The sequence below is a fragment of the Limanda limanda genome, chromosome 8 (assembly GCF_963576545.1).
Source record: "Limanda limanda chromosome 8, fLimLim1.1, whole genome shotgun sequence".
In the NCBI taxonomy this organism is placed as follows: domain Eukaryota; kingdom Metazoa; phylum Chordata; class Actinopteri; order Pleuronectiformes; family Pleuronectidae; genus Limanda; species Limanda limanda.
The window spans coordinates 9,125,976-9,139,014 of NC_083643.1; the positions used below are offsets into that span (position 1 = coordinate 9,125,976).

Consider the following 13,039-nt stretch of genomic DNA (forward strand, 5'->3'; position numbering starts at 1 on the left):
TCTTTCAAACTGAGGCAAAGCACATGTGGTTTCAGATAATTATTTTATTGCACACCAACAAGATCATGTCATTTTCCTTCATGTCAATATCTTAGAATTTGAGATGTGGAATCTCTTTACACACAGTCAATTTAAGTAAGAAAAGCCTGTTTAAATATTGAAGGCATTTTAAAAGCTTTTTCATCTTGTGATTAAATGTGGCGAAAAGCACTTTGGTGACAAATAAGGCCATTAAAATTATTATGGCTTTGTTATTCATACTTTATTTACTAACACCTTGATTTTCTCCATCGCAATTAATTACGGCTTAAATTACATTATCATACAAAACTTAAGCGATTAGAGACAAAAATACAATTTTTAAACCACAAATATAAACTATTTAAGGCTTTAAAAAATATACAACAGTACATTCATGTAAAGCTCCAAATTTTCAATGATAAAAATGAGTCACTTCTCTTAGTGCTGGTAAATTTCAATACAAAAATACATTATGTACATTCCTTAACAGTTTTTAACCCACATTTAATACACAAAGACAAAGAACAATAAAATAAAAACAAAGAGTGTTATTAGATTGCACATATTGATATATCAGACAGAACTTCATTGACTCCTGTGTGAGTAGCAGCTTCTCCCAGAACGACCCTCACATCCTGAGCTGACCCATGAGGTTAGAAAGGGACGTGATGCTAGTTCGGAGTTTCTCGTCTTCTTCCTTTCCCAGCGACACTCCGGCCAGACGCGTGGAGCCGGTCGATCCCATGATGCACGGCAGGCTGAGGAACACCTCCGTACCTATACCGCCCCAGCCCTTGAGCAAACAGAACACACAGATGAACCACTAACCAATGGAAAACCACTAACAGTGGAAGAGAAAATCCCAGCTTCACCTCAGAGGGTTACTGGTGCATATGCTGATTATTTTTTTTTTTTAGACCACTTGATAATGATACCTGAGCCAATGTGGAGACAGAGTGGGCCTTCATTGAATTTGTCAAGACGCTGTTTGTGATGTCAGCGATGGACAGACCCGCTGACCACGCCCTCTGGCCTCGGTTCTTCATGAGCTCGAACGCTCTACAAGCGGAAAGAAGGTGCATCAGAAAAAAGGATTTACTTCCAAATTAAACTGTTGAATCGAGGAGGCATCTTGTATTCTTGTATTTTCTCACTAGATTCCAGTAACAACACATGGTTCAGCCACAAAATCTTCAAAGCCAGATGTCACAATCTAAATCCGTCTCCTACTCGACCTTGAACTCAATCGTGTCCGTACCTGTCTAACAGTGGTTTGGTAGATCCGGAACCCGCGGCGATCTCCGGCTGCACGCTGGAGCTCAGCCCAGTGTTACTCATCACAGCAACTGCAAGACAGAAAAACACACTCAGAGCTCAGTGGTGTGCGTCACCTGGGTAAGTTATGAGCCACTGAGTGGAAAGAACACACACGAGGAGCAGGTCGTGCAGCATTTCTGGTTAGGCAAAGAAAAGGAGCCGACGGCGATGACAAATGAAAGAAGAAAGGAGATGTGGTGAAGTCATTGATCGAGCATTCACCGAGACAATTAAAGGCAGTCAATATTTAATGGGTCCTCTCTGGCTCACCTTTGTTGTCTGACAGTTCTCCTATGACCCAGGCTTGTTTGTGGGTATTTAGGTTTATATCCAGGATGTGACTAAGTCTCTCCGAGTCCAGGTTGCACCCTGCACCGATCACCCGAGTCGGGGGTAAGCCACTCTGTCTCCAGGCGACGTGGGTCATGATGTCCACTGCAGGTGGAGCGGAGAGGGAGACGAGTGAATGAAAAGGTCAAGAAGCAGAGCGGTCAGTCCTCGGCAGCGTCACTCACCTGGTTGGGAGGCGATGAGCATCACAGCGTTGGGACTGACTCGGGACAGAGTCGGGATGATCCCTCTGTACAAGTCCACGTTGGTCTGAACCAAACTCAAATAGGATTGGTCGCCGCTCCACGCGTTAGCCGTCACCACGACGACCCTGGATCCTGCGGAGGCCAAGACATCTGGCAGAGGAGAGGAGAAGAGAGGGGTTTTTTTTGGTTTTCACAATCCATTTATTTTTCATTTTGAGGAATAAAATACACCTCTTACGTCAACCACATATACATATAGTCTCTTTTTGATATATACACACACACACATATAAATATATATTAGGGCTGGGCAAGTTAACTCGTTTTAATCGAGTTAACTCAAGTAATGAGTTAACTCGATTGTTTATCCGCCAATTCTTTTCTTTTTTCCTGTTCTGCAGCAGTCAGCAACAGACTTTCACAAAATAAAAGCCTGACTTTCACAATAAAACAATAAATAATCAAACCTGAGTGAATGCGAGATAAAATAATTAATCGAGTTAACTCATCACTTGAGTTAACTCGAGTTAACTCCATTGAAACGAGTTAACTTGCCCAGCCCTAATATATATATATATATATATATATATAAATACAACAAGAGGAGAGGAGAGGAGAGGAGAGTCATCGACAGTTAACAAACCTAGAAGAGAACTTGCAGAAGCTTGATGCATTTTTGTTTCAAGCAATGGACACTGTGTTTACTCTCACTTGATCCCTATTGGATGCTTGTGTCTTTCTTATCAGTGACGGGTCAAAGCTCAGGATCAGAGCCGGAGACTGAGCGGCAGCTGGTTAGGTTTGATGTAATGCTTGTGTCATAGGAGGCGGGTCTTTACCGACAGTCGGCCTCAGCTCAATATCATCAAGTTACCTGTCAGACAGCCTGTCATCTGCGATGTTTCCGCCAAGTGATGTTTAAGATCATTGTGTGACAGTGCAGAAAGTGACGTACCTTTGGAAATCTCCACCTTTGGCAGATTGAAGATCTCTAGGTCTGTGCTGCCTCCCTTCGTGGAGCTCTCGGCGACGTCAATGAAAACCAGTTTATCCACTTTACACTGTGTGAGAATCAAAGGAATTCACGAGTCATTCAAGCGGAGGAAATATGTAAACACCTGACAGAAAACAGAAAAAAGGTGATTTACCTTCGCCAAAATACTCATCACAGAAGCCACTCCTAAGTCTCCTCCCCCGATAACCGAGACTTTGTTGATCTGTTGATCGGGATGTCTGCTTCCACCTGAAATGGACACGAGTTAAACTAATAGTAGCGATAACTGATCATCACTAAGAAAGCTGCGCTTCAAGTGACGCACCATCGTTGATCTGGAGGTTGGAGACGAACGCCAGGAGCTCGTGGGGGTCTTTGTTTTCTCCTGTGCTCTTGGACGACAGCGGAGGATCCTCCTCGAACTTGGCGATCATCTCGTTCAGAAGAGCCACCACGGACGACTTGGGCTGTTACCAAGCAAAACAAATGAATAAATACAGCGGTGAATCTGTAGAGAACATAATTTCTCCTGTATGGAGTTTTAAAAAAATGAATCTAGAGAATATGGAGCCCTACGTGATCCCAGTTGTGAAGCCCCGGCAGATGAATCCTTCCCTTGGCATCGACGTGCTTGCCCTCTCTGATCACCATGTTGTGGGTCGGTCTCAGGAGGCAGATGGGAGGAGTGAAGGGGAACGAGTCTATGAGCCACAGCTGAACGGGGAAGTTGTAGGAGCGGCCTGAGGGATAAACACAGCACCGTCATCATCATCATCATCATCATAATCATCATCATCATCACATGTAGGGTTGCAAAGGTGCGGAAAGTTTCCGGTACTTTCCATGGGAAGTTTAGCTCGGGAATTTGGGGAATTTTGAAAAAAAAAAAAAAAAAACGCAAATTCAAAGCTGAGCAGCAATAATTCATTCAAAACTCTATTTCAAAGATGTATGGAATGCAGCACACGCTGCATGTTTAATTTCAACCCTCCACTGTGCATTCTTCCATCACATGCACAGATAATTCCCAGCATCCTTCACTCTACAGCAGGGCTATTGAGGCCTGCTGTAGAATGCAGGACTAGTCAGGTAAGTTTCGATGATATTACTCGGGAAAATATATTAGCATGCTGATTGAGGATTGTTCATCCGTTCATCTAGCCTATTTCCATTCGTTTATCCATCAATTGTAAAATATGTTTACAGACGATTCCAATTGTTTTGCTAACTATTTATATCTCTAGCATTGCATTAGCGTTTTTTTTCAAACTTTTTTCTCATCTTATTCTACAGAACAATGCTACATGCACTATCTCATGTGTGGAGGCATTTCACCCCATCCAATGTAGAAGGAAAGGCTGTGTACATTTGCAAATACTGTGCAAAGACCTATGTTAAGAATGACACAACGATGCAGAAGCATATCGTCAAGTGCCCAAAGTTTATGACAAAACAAAATGTTTATATTTATGTCCGTATATGACAAGGTAAATACAGTTAGTATAAATTACCCACACGGTTCCCATATATTCCCGTTTATTCCCGTTAAATTCCATCGAAAGTTTCCAACTTTGAATATTCCAGGAATTTGGCAACCCTCATCACATGTCACCAATTCAGAAGTCAGAGGTCAGACTTACCATCATACTTGACAGGGATGTTGCCGACCAGTTTCAGGAGATCTTTCTGGGTGCCGTCATTGAATGCTGAAAGTTACCATAGCAACCGTGAGATTAAATACAAATCTGATGTGTGTGAGACGATAGGTTGGGAGGAGAGAAACTGACTGTATGTGCCGGTGGAAGGTTTCATCCCAGAGTAGATTCGATGGATTTTCTGCAGCTCCTCAACAGCAACATCGTGGAATTTGTACTGTTTATCAGAGGAAAGGGAAAAAGACGCATCTGTAGTTTCAACATATGAGTAAATCATTCAGGTTCTATTTATAAACTTAGGACTCATGGATCAATAAGACTCATGTTCTTGAGAGACTTAACAGATCATTCAGGTATTTTTTACGCTGCTCCACTTTCGATTCACTCTTTGAAATAAGCTGTGTTCTTTTCTCCTCACTGGGGTTTGAGACATTTTATTCGCCAAACAACTAATCGATGAATCAAGAAAATAAATCGACAAATAACCAATAATATAAATAACTGTTAAGTGCAGCCCTAATTTACATACATAGCAATATAGCATTGTCTGAGCACGGTGAGGCGATATGAGAAGGAAGTGAAACCACAACAAGCACTCAGGGGCAAATATCAATCTTAGAATTTAAAAGAAATAACAATGTGATAATTCATAATATATCGACTTATCGGAAAAGTTTATCTAGATATAATTTTTGGCCATATCTCGCAGCCCTATACTGGAAGAATATTTGATGTAGAAATTTGTTTTAGGTGTGATGATAGATGAGAATTTGAACTCGAAATCACTTATAAAACAATAGCTGTTACACAAATTAAAGGATTCATTCGATTATAAAGCATTGTACATTGTATATAACTCAATGATTGTTACCTATCTGACCTTCTCTGTTGACGTTCTGGAAAGTGTTTGTAAAACACATTTAAATTTTACCAAAAAAAGAGCCGTAGGAATCATCAGTAGAAGTGATATAGAGATCCAACAAACCCAGTATTGGTTCAGTTAAAGATATTTAAATTTCAGAAACTAGTAGATGACAGTAGTCTGCAAATTATGTATAAAGCTCGTCAGAAAACTTTAATAAACATCCAGAAAATATTTGGAAAAAGAGAAGCTCATTTTCACTGAAAAGACCCTTTAAACAACAGAGATGATGATGGTTAGTTTCATTAGAGAGAAAGGAATCAGGATCATGGAAGAATCTCAACAAAGAAACCAAACAAGCTTCTGTGAATGGTATAAAATTAATTGTAACTTAGGAGCTAATAGAGATGTGAGGGGCTTTGTTTACCTTTATAGATATATTTCAATCATTAACTTTTGAATTATTTGCTTTGTTAATTGACATCCTATAAAAGAGGAGCAGCTTAAGTGATATTATTATTCTCTCTGCTCCTTCTCAATCAAGATGTGATTGTTTTGTTTGGTTGATGAATGAAATAAACACATATGAACAGATTTATATATAAACAGCGAAGTGTTGCGATGTCTCTACATTCAACTGTTGAAGTGTTATGAAATAAAAGTTTTTGGTCTCGTGATTAAAGTTAGTTTTAAAGTGATACGTGGTTTCCAGAGCCGGTTCAGCCAGTTACATGGAGGCTAACAGAAGCTAACATGCTAGCTTCCTTTGGAAAGTCTGTTTACACCTGACTCTGATCTCCAATGAGAAGCTGTGATCGATCGTTTACCTTCGAGAGGATCCGCAGGATGTTCTCCGAGCTGAGGTCCATCTATTCGAGTCAGAAACAGAAGCAACGAGCCCGGTTCTCTCAGGGTTTTCTCCTCCTGACACTTCCCTTCAGACCACTTCCGCAAACTTGAACTAGTAGCTAAGGCAAGAGGCGACCGACCACGCCCACTCTGTGTGTCACGTACGGCAGCCCCAGAGGGACGAAAACACGCAATGACAAGGAATGATGCTGACGTCACCGCTGTCATCATGATCAGCCGTTTTAATAAACCTGATCACGTTTGTTTCAAGAAAATCAATCACCTTTAAAAATTCATGTTAAACAATAATCCAACACATTATATATATATTTATATACGGAGAAATGTTTCATTGCTTTCACGGAAAACTAAAAAAATACAATTTTCTCAAAGTTACATTTTCTGTAGAATCTAAATTCTTTATATATATTTTCTGAGATTAACATTTGATGTAAAACTTAAGACGTTTAAATGAAACCCACGATGCAGCGATTTTCCTTATGATCAAATCCTTTTTTAAAGAGAAACACACACACACAACACATTCAGTGGTTTTCTGCATATTCAAATTAACTTTACCAACAAAGTTTACCTGGAAAAATATGCAATGTGTTCTGCTCAAAAATAGCAAATCATCACCACTTGGCATTCGATGCCATTGATAGTCTTTAGGGGGAAAAAAGATCAAACTCTTCCACATCCATTTCTCTCTTTGTAGCTTTGATCCTTTTGGGAATGAACCCTGCTTAATAAATAATGTAACAGGGAATATTTGAGAACTTTTCCTTATATCCAAACAACTTCATGGTTGACTGATTCGTGCATAGGACCGCCCCCCCGACTTTCGATCTGTCAGGTTGTCTCTAAATACAATTTGTCTCTTCTCCTCTTGAGGCAATGTCACTTGTCCACTCAGGTTTTTGTCCGAACAAGAGAGAACCCGACACAAAGCAATGGACGCCAGGGTGTAAACAATCTCAGGGCTTCATGAGTTAAGATGGCAGACCCATTGCTTCATGGTTCCAGATACACAGGTTTTTTAATAATTCATTTATTCAGGGACTTCAGATCTTTCTTGGCCTCTTAGTGTTTCTCCTTTTCAGTTCCTCTTCCTCTTTTTTCTCCTCCTCCTGATCTTCCAGCACAGCCATTTTCAGGCTGAGGAAACAAGGGACAGGGATACAGAGAAAAAAAAATAACATTACATAAAGTAGGTGAATAAACGTTCAGGACAGAAGGTTTTTTGTGGTGTTTGGGACTGTGAGGTTCTCTTTATGTTCTTACCTCCTGGCCTCTTCTTTCTGCATATCTTTCCAGCTGCTCTCCATAAATTTAAGGGCGTAGTCACTCTCATCCTTGTATCTGAGATGTGAAAAGCAAATGTTAGTTTTTCAAATAGAATTTTAATTATATATATTTGGCATATTAGAATACGTCAAAACAACACGTACTTGTTTCGATCATATCCAAAGATCTCTTTTATGTGCCTGGAAATTTCGCTTGGTTCGTTGCCTTCATCATCAATAAAATCGTCCATTTCTGAGTCGTACTCGTCTTCCTCATCATCATATTTTCTCTTGTAGGCCGATGTGATAGGCGGCAACATTGTACCTGGAGGACAGAATTTCACGTTTAAAATATGAGGTACTGGATTTGAATTTTTTGCCACACAGAATACTACATGAAGACTTGTCTTGCTTCAGGGGTTAAATATTACCATTTATAAACAATTTAAAAGATACTGGGATGGACTCAACCACAGAAGAGTGGGCAATTTTAAAATTGTATCATTTCCAGTGATGAAGGGCATTACACAGGATTCCATTTTAGGTCACTTTCTATATTTATAAAATTGGCAGGTCCCTAAATACATACAATTTTTATGCAGATGATACCATTTAACACAGTTCAGGAAATTGACACTGGTCTTTAAACCAACACTTTAAAATGTTGCTCGCTTTGACAAAGTGCATTGAAACTGCCAAACTGGATGAACTTAACACAGATGAGTCAGAAGGTTAGATTCAGTTTTCTCCCAGTATGTGAGAAAAGGGAGAAGGATTTGTGGAAACTACCTTTCAGTGAAGTGAATAACAGCGAAGGTTTATAGAGACATGCTCCCATTTCAAATCTTTAACATCTGGATGCTGTCAATACTTTTGTTTTTCAATTCATCACTGAAAGCGTACGGTATCCATCATCGTGTTTTGTATCAGATGGTGGGAACTGTCCTAAGTCTCTATGATGCAAGATAAGCTCTTGTAAAACTATTCATTCATGAAGGACAACTTGAAACTTTGTGCTGTGCACCAGTGATTCTACCTCTAACATCTGTCCTCAGGACTAACTGACACTATGAGCTCCTGCTTTAAATACTAACGTTGGTGAGACAGCGTCCATATTTATTATTATTACTACTATTATAATGTGATCTTGTAACATGAACGCCCCATTTGCTTGAATAATTCAGAGTAGACTGAGACTTGACACACTGACACAGATAGGACAAAACTGACCTTATATGTTTTTCTATAGCTTTATAAAGAATGCACTTATGTACGCATAAATCTGTGTAGTTAGAAATTGTTTATAGCATGGTATTACTACATTTCTGCTACTACCATTTCATATCGCCACTTTATTTTGTTGACAATAGTGTTTTTTTGTTGTAGAATGTCAATGACTGAGACAATGTTTGTTTTATCTGTGTTCTGAACGTTGCTGTGCTCTGACCCAGGAGTAATGTCAAAGCTGCAGAGCGCTGCTGACGTGCTTCGTTCACTTTGACAAACAAACTCTTTGCCCTGTGGAACGGACTCGGTTGTTTCAGACGGTTTGAAAAATCTCCACAGCGCTTTATTTCACATGATTATAATGTATATGACAGTGTTATATGATTAATACTGTGCTACAGTGTTAATCTGAACACTTAACCGCTGAAAAATTGTTTACATTTAGACTGTTTTAATATGTCCTGCATTTTGAAACCTTCTGTAATAAAACATACTTGACAAAAAGTAATATTATCATAGCTTATATATTAACATATGTACTGCGTGTAGTGTTTAATGGTGTAAGGTCTCAAGCCTTGTGATACTTTAGTTATACATACTGTTTAGTAGCTCTGGTAACAACCATACACCAATAATGAAGAAGTAGGAAATTGCTGACGTGTAAAATACTTTGTTTTTCAAGCTGTGACCTTGGGCTCTTACCAAACAAACTGCATTGCTTTGATTAACACACTTAGAAAAGCACAGTTTCCTCAGTCAATCTTTGTCTGTATTTCACGTGTGTCCTTACATCCTTTAATTTATTGTCTCCCTATGACCTGGACTTAAATGTTACTTTAATTTCAGCATAATTACTCCTATTGTCTGTTTTATTCATATCAGCAGCTCTGTCTGTCTTAATTTTAGCAATTTGTAATGTTGTACTTAAATGTGCAGTAGGGTTAATGAATCAATGTCTTTTTAATATCATAGCATTATTGTTTCTCCGGGTATTACCTGGTGGTCTGTTCATCATAGGTCTGGGCGGCATCCCAGGTCTCTGTGGCATCCCAGGTCTCTGTGGCATCCCAGGTCTCTGTGGCATCCCAGGTCTCTGTGGCATCCCTGGTCTCTGTTGCATGCCTGGCCGAGGAGGGACTCCTGGTTTGGGTCCACCAAAATTCTTGGATGAAATGGTCTCCGACACCACAGTGCACTTTGGTCTTCCAGGTCCTGATTCCATCATATCTGTCGACCGTCCAGGCCCTGGTCCCCCAAAACCAGGTCGACCGTTTCCAAGCCCTAGTCCCCTACCACCAGGTCGACCGCTTCCAGGACCTGGTCCCCCACCACCAGGTCGACTGCTTCCAGGTCCTGGTCCCCCACCACCAGGTCGACTGCTTCCAGGTCCTGGTCCCCCACCACCAGGTCGCCCACTTCCAGGCCCTGGTCCCCCAGCACCAGGTCGACCACTTCCAGGCCCTGGTCCGCCACTACCAGGTCGACTGCTTCCAGGCCCTGGAGGTCTGGATCCATTACTCTGCCCACCACTACCACCAGGCCTGGCTTGTGGGCCACCACTTCTTGCCTGGAATGTGCCTCCAGGCCTTTGCTGAGGTTGGCTCCCTGCCTTAGGAGGGCCGCCTGATGAATTCCTCATCACTGAGTTACCGTTTGATTTTACTGCAGAATTAATTCCAGTCTTTATTGGTTCACCCTTTCCGGACCTGTGGCCTCCGACTGCCGCTCCCTGTTTCATGGAGCTACCCTGACTGGGCCTGGTCTGCTGGGAGGTCCCAGGTTGAGATTTTTGGCTTGTTGAAGCTGTACCAGAAGGTCTGGTCCCAGGATTCCCTGAAGCTCTTCCTTGAAGTGATGAGGAGCTTTCTCTTCTGTTGCTAAGGTCACTTGAGGTGCTGGATTTGTGGCTAGACGAGGGCTTGGGGGCCCCTTGTTTGGCTAAACCCTGAGAAGAACTTTTTGAAGGAACTCGACTGTTTGTGGCACCAGATGAACTACTGGAATTAGTCTTGGATCTGTCTCTATCACTGTGGGATGTGTTGGGTCTCTCTCTCTCTCGGTCTCTCACAGAGGACTTAGAAGACGAGTGGCCTCTGTCGCTTTGCAACTTCTTCGCTGACCCACCGTGCAGACTTTGTTTTTCTAGTGAGTTCTTTTGCGGTTTGCCGTTCTTCTGCTCCTTCTCTAAAGTGCTTGTCCTGGTTGAACTGGAGCTAGATTGAGACTTGCCATCTCTCTCTCTCTCCTCATACGGGTCTCTGGTTTTGTCGGGTCTCGTGAACTTGCGCTCCATCTCTAGTTCCCTGATCTCATCAGCTGTGCGTAGTCGATCATCTTTTTTCACTGATTTGGGTTTGAGATCAACCGGCTCAAACTGTTTCTTCTCTGCCAACTTGAGCAAGTCCGCAAAGTTCAATGGAGGTGGAGCAGACTTGGGTTTTTTAGAGGAGGACTTGCTGCTACTACCACTGCTACCCCCACTAACACCTGTGGGTTTCACTGGTCTCACTGGTCTCAGCGGCTCTGGCTCAGGCTCTGTCTCCGAATCAGACTGTTCATACTCGTAGTTGTCCTCATCCTCTGGGTCAACTGAGTCGTTCCTAAATCCTTGTGCATCCGTTGATCTCTCGTCCTCCATCTCTTGTTTAGATCTTCGTTTCTTTGGAAGCTCGACCATTGGGATGCCATTGTAGCCTTTAAAATTGTCCTTAGTTCTGGAAGCCATCGCTCTCGCCTTCCTGTCCGACTTCAGCTCAACCCTCTTGGCGTTTAGTTTGTCCTTATCTTTCCTCAGTTCAGTTTCTGGGGAGAAAAGTAGAACATTAAAGGGTGAATCAATTATAAATGGCATACATCATGTATATCAAATATAAAGTTGAGATTGTCACCTTTCTTTCTGGTATCAACTTGTTGCTTCTTCAGAAGCGCCTGCACAGCAGCAGGGTTTACACCTCTCGACCTCGGGTGCTTTTTGGGAGGTCCAACTTGTAAACTGTATCTCTTCTGCTGAAAGGGGGAGAGGCACAGGTTATTGAATATGAATCAGTTCTCTTTAATATTTGGATTTCATAACGACCTATGGAGGGATAGTATATAACATGAATTGTCCTTTATGCTAACGTGGCAGACACACTTTACCTAACGTGTTCACTACCTAGCATGCAGTGTCACGAGGGTGGAGGTTAGCAGCTAGCCACATTATCAGATCCTCAGTGACGGATGAGCTGGCATTCGAGTGCTTTCCAAGATTTAACCACAAATCTCCATTTTTTAGAGATTTTCTGAGATTCTTCAGTGATTCCTCTCTCGAATACGAACATACCTTTACGCTGCTGAGTCCCTGGTTCTGCGAGGCGATGTCCAATATGTTGTCGAAGTCCATTTTGTCAGCAGGTATAGAAAGCTAAGTGGCTAAGTGTCTCAAACAGCAGGAGCCTGGACCGTTAGCATGTGGCTAACCGACCACGTCAGCCGGTGCAGGGCTGGGACAACCGGTGCTTGTGTGGATGTAGAAAAACAATAAAACACTTTGGGTCAAAACTAACACATGGAAAATACGAAGCGTTGAACCGAGCAGCCAACGACCCTTCACTTTATCAGCTTAGGTTAGCACATGCTAGCCGAGTAAGCTAACCTAACGTTTCCTAGCATTAATCCACCCAGGAGCCTAAAAGAAGAGCTTTGTTCCGGTGTGCCACCTCGTTCTGAGTCCGGGTCCATCAGACGAGTCGTGGGTTTTAAGCCCGATGGAGGAAAGGCAGTAAAAACTCCGCCATAAGTATCACCGGTGGTTTGGTAGAGAACAAACTACAGACCGACATATTAAAGGGATAGCAGATAATGAAGGAAGTGGAGAGCTGTCATCGTCCACGACTTCCGGTGTTGTCACAGTCCAATATACTCCGACTTTTTTTTTCTCCAAAATAAAATGTAGAGATTTTTATGCGAAATAGTTGACTCTTATTTCAAACTAACATTTAAAAAAAATACCTATCAAGTAAGAGGATGTTTAAATCCGCGTTGAAACTAGGATTTTAGCTTTTTGGGGTGATATGAATCACTTTGACAATAACATATGTTTAAGTCAGGAGATTCGTTTTTCGTGATGATTGTTTTTTTTTTGAAAAATGTATTTTCTTATGTAATTGTGTGTTATTCAAATATGTTAACATGTTAAAATGTGACCACACATTTAATACTACTGAAAAAGAGAAAGACTTAAAAATTAATCCCATATAAAATAGTTTACACATCGCCTTTGGCAGAGATGAGCTGTTAGATTAGCTTTTGCT

At 41.5% G+C, this 13,039-nt stretch overlaps 2 protein-coding genes across 3 annotated transcripts; both read right to left on the reverse strand.

The window, feature by feature from the left end:
* Window positions 1-26: 26 nt before the first annotated feature.
* uevld (UEV and lactate/malate dehyrogenase domains) lies at window positions 27-6,371 on the reverse strand. The gene is made up of 12 exons (XM_061076059.1): window positions 6,213-6,371; window positions 4,656-4,740; window positions 4,509-4,574; window positions 3,445-3,608; window positions 3,194-3,335; window positions 3,023-3,117; window positions 2,830-2,935; window positions 1,854-2,024; window positions 1,609-1,773; window positions 1,280-1,367; window positions 957-1,080; window positions 27-814 (listed from the first exon to the last, which is right to left on the reverse strand). The coding sequence occupies exons 1-12, from the start codon at window positions 6,252-6,254 to the stop codon at window positions 650-652; spliced, it is 1,413 nt and encodes a 470-aa protein (XP_060932042.1). The 5' UTR covers window positions 6,255-6,371; the 3' UTR covers window positions 27-649.
* A 70-nt stretch (window positions 6,372-6,441) lies between these two features.
* On the reverse strand, window positions 6,442-12,581 carry spty2d1 (SPT2 chromatin protein domain containing 1). 2 transcript variants are annotated; one of them, XM_061076057.1, is made up of 6 exons: window positions 12,070-12,581; window positions 11,636-11,750; window positions 9,744-11,549; window positions 7,686-7,845; window positions 7,519-7,596; window positions 6,442-7,392 (listed from the first exon to the last, which is right to left on the reverse strand). In XM_061076057.1, exons 1-6 carry the CDS (start codon window positions 12,127-12,129, stop codon window positions 7,299-7,301), a joined length of 2,313 nt encoding a protein of 770 aa, XP_060932040.1. In that variant the 5' UTR covers window positions 12,130-12,581; the 3' UTR covers window positions 6,442-7,298. The 2 variants fall into 2 exon arrangements, with proteins under 2 accessions (XP_060932040.1, XP_060932039.1); XM_061076056.1 differs by having other exon boundaries at window positions 11,636-11,753.
* Between the last annotated feature and the right edge of the window lie 458 nt (window positions 12,582-13,039).

What these genes read in the sequence shown, in the direction of transcription:
- uevld (XM_061076059.1), bottom strand. Translation starts at nt 6,254, where the DNA reads ATGGACCTCAGCTCGGAGAACATCCTGCGGATCCTCTCGAAG. An exon ending in ACCTTCCACCGGCACATACA is followed by an intron (nt 4,575 to 4,655) that starts GTCAGTTTCTCT and finishes GGTAACTTTCAG; the next exon opens with CATTCAATGACGGCACCCAG. An exon ending in CTGTCTCCACATTGGCTCAG is followed by an intron (nt 815 to 956) that starts GTATCATTATCA and finishes TGTTTGCTCAAG; the next exon opens with GGCTGGGGCGGTATAGGTAC.
- spty2d1 (XM_061076056.1), bottom strand. Translation starts at nt 12,129, where the DNA reads ATGGACTTCGACAACATATTGGACATCGCCTCGCAGAACCAGGGACTC. An exon ending in TATGATGAACAGACCACCAG is followed by an intron (nt 7,846 to 9,743) that starts GTAATACCCGGA and finishes TCTGTCCTCCAG; the next exon opens with GTACAATGTTGCCGCCTATC. An exon ending in TTTGGATATGATCGAAACAA is followed by an intron (nt 7,597 to 7,685) that starts GTACGTGTTGTT and finishes TTCACATCTCAG; the next exon opens with ATACAAGGATGAGAGTGACT.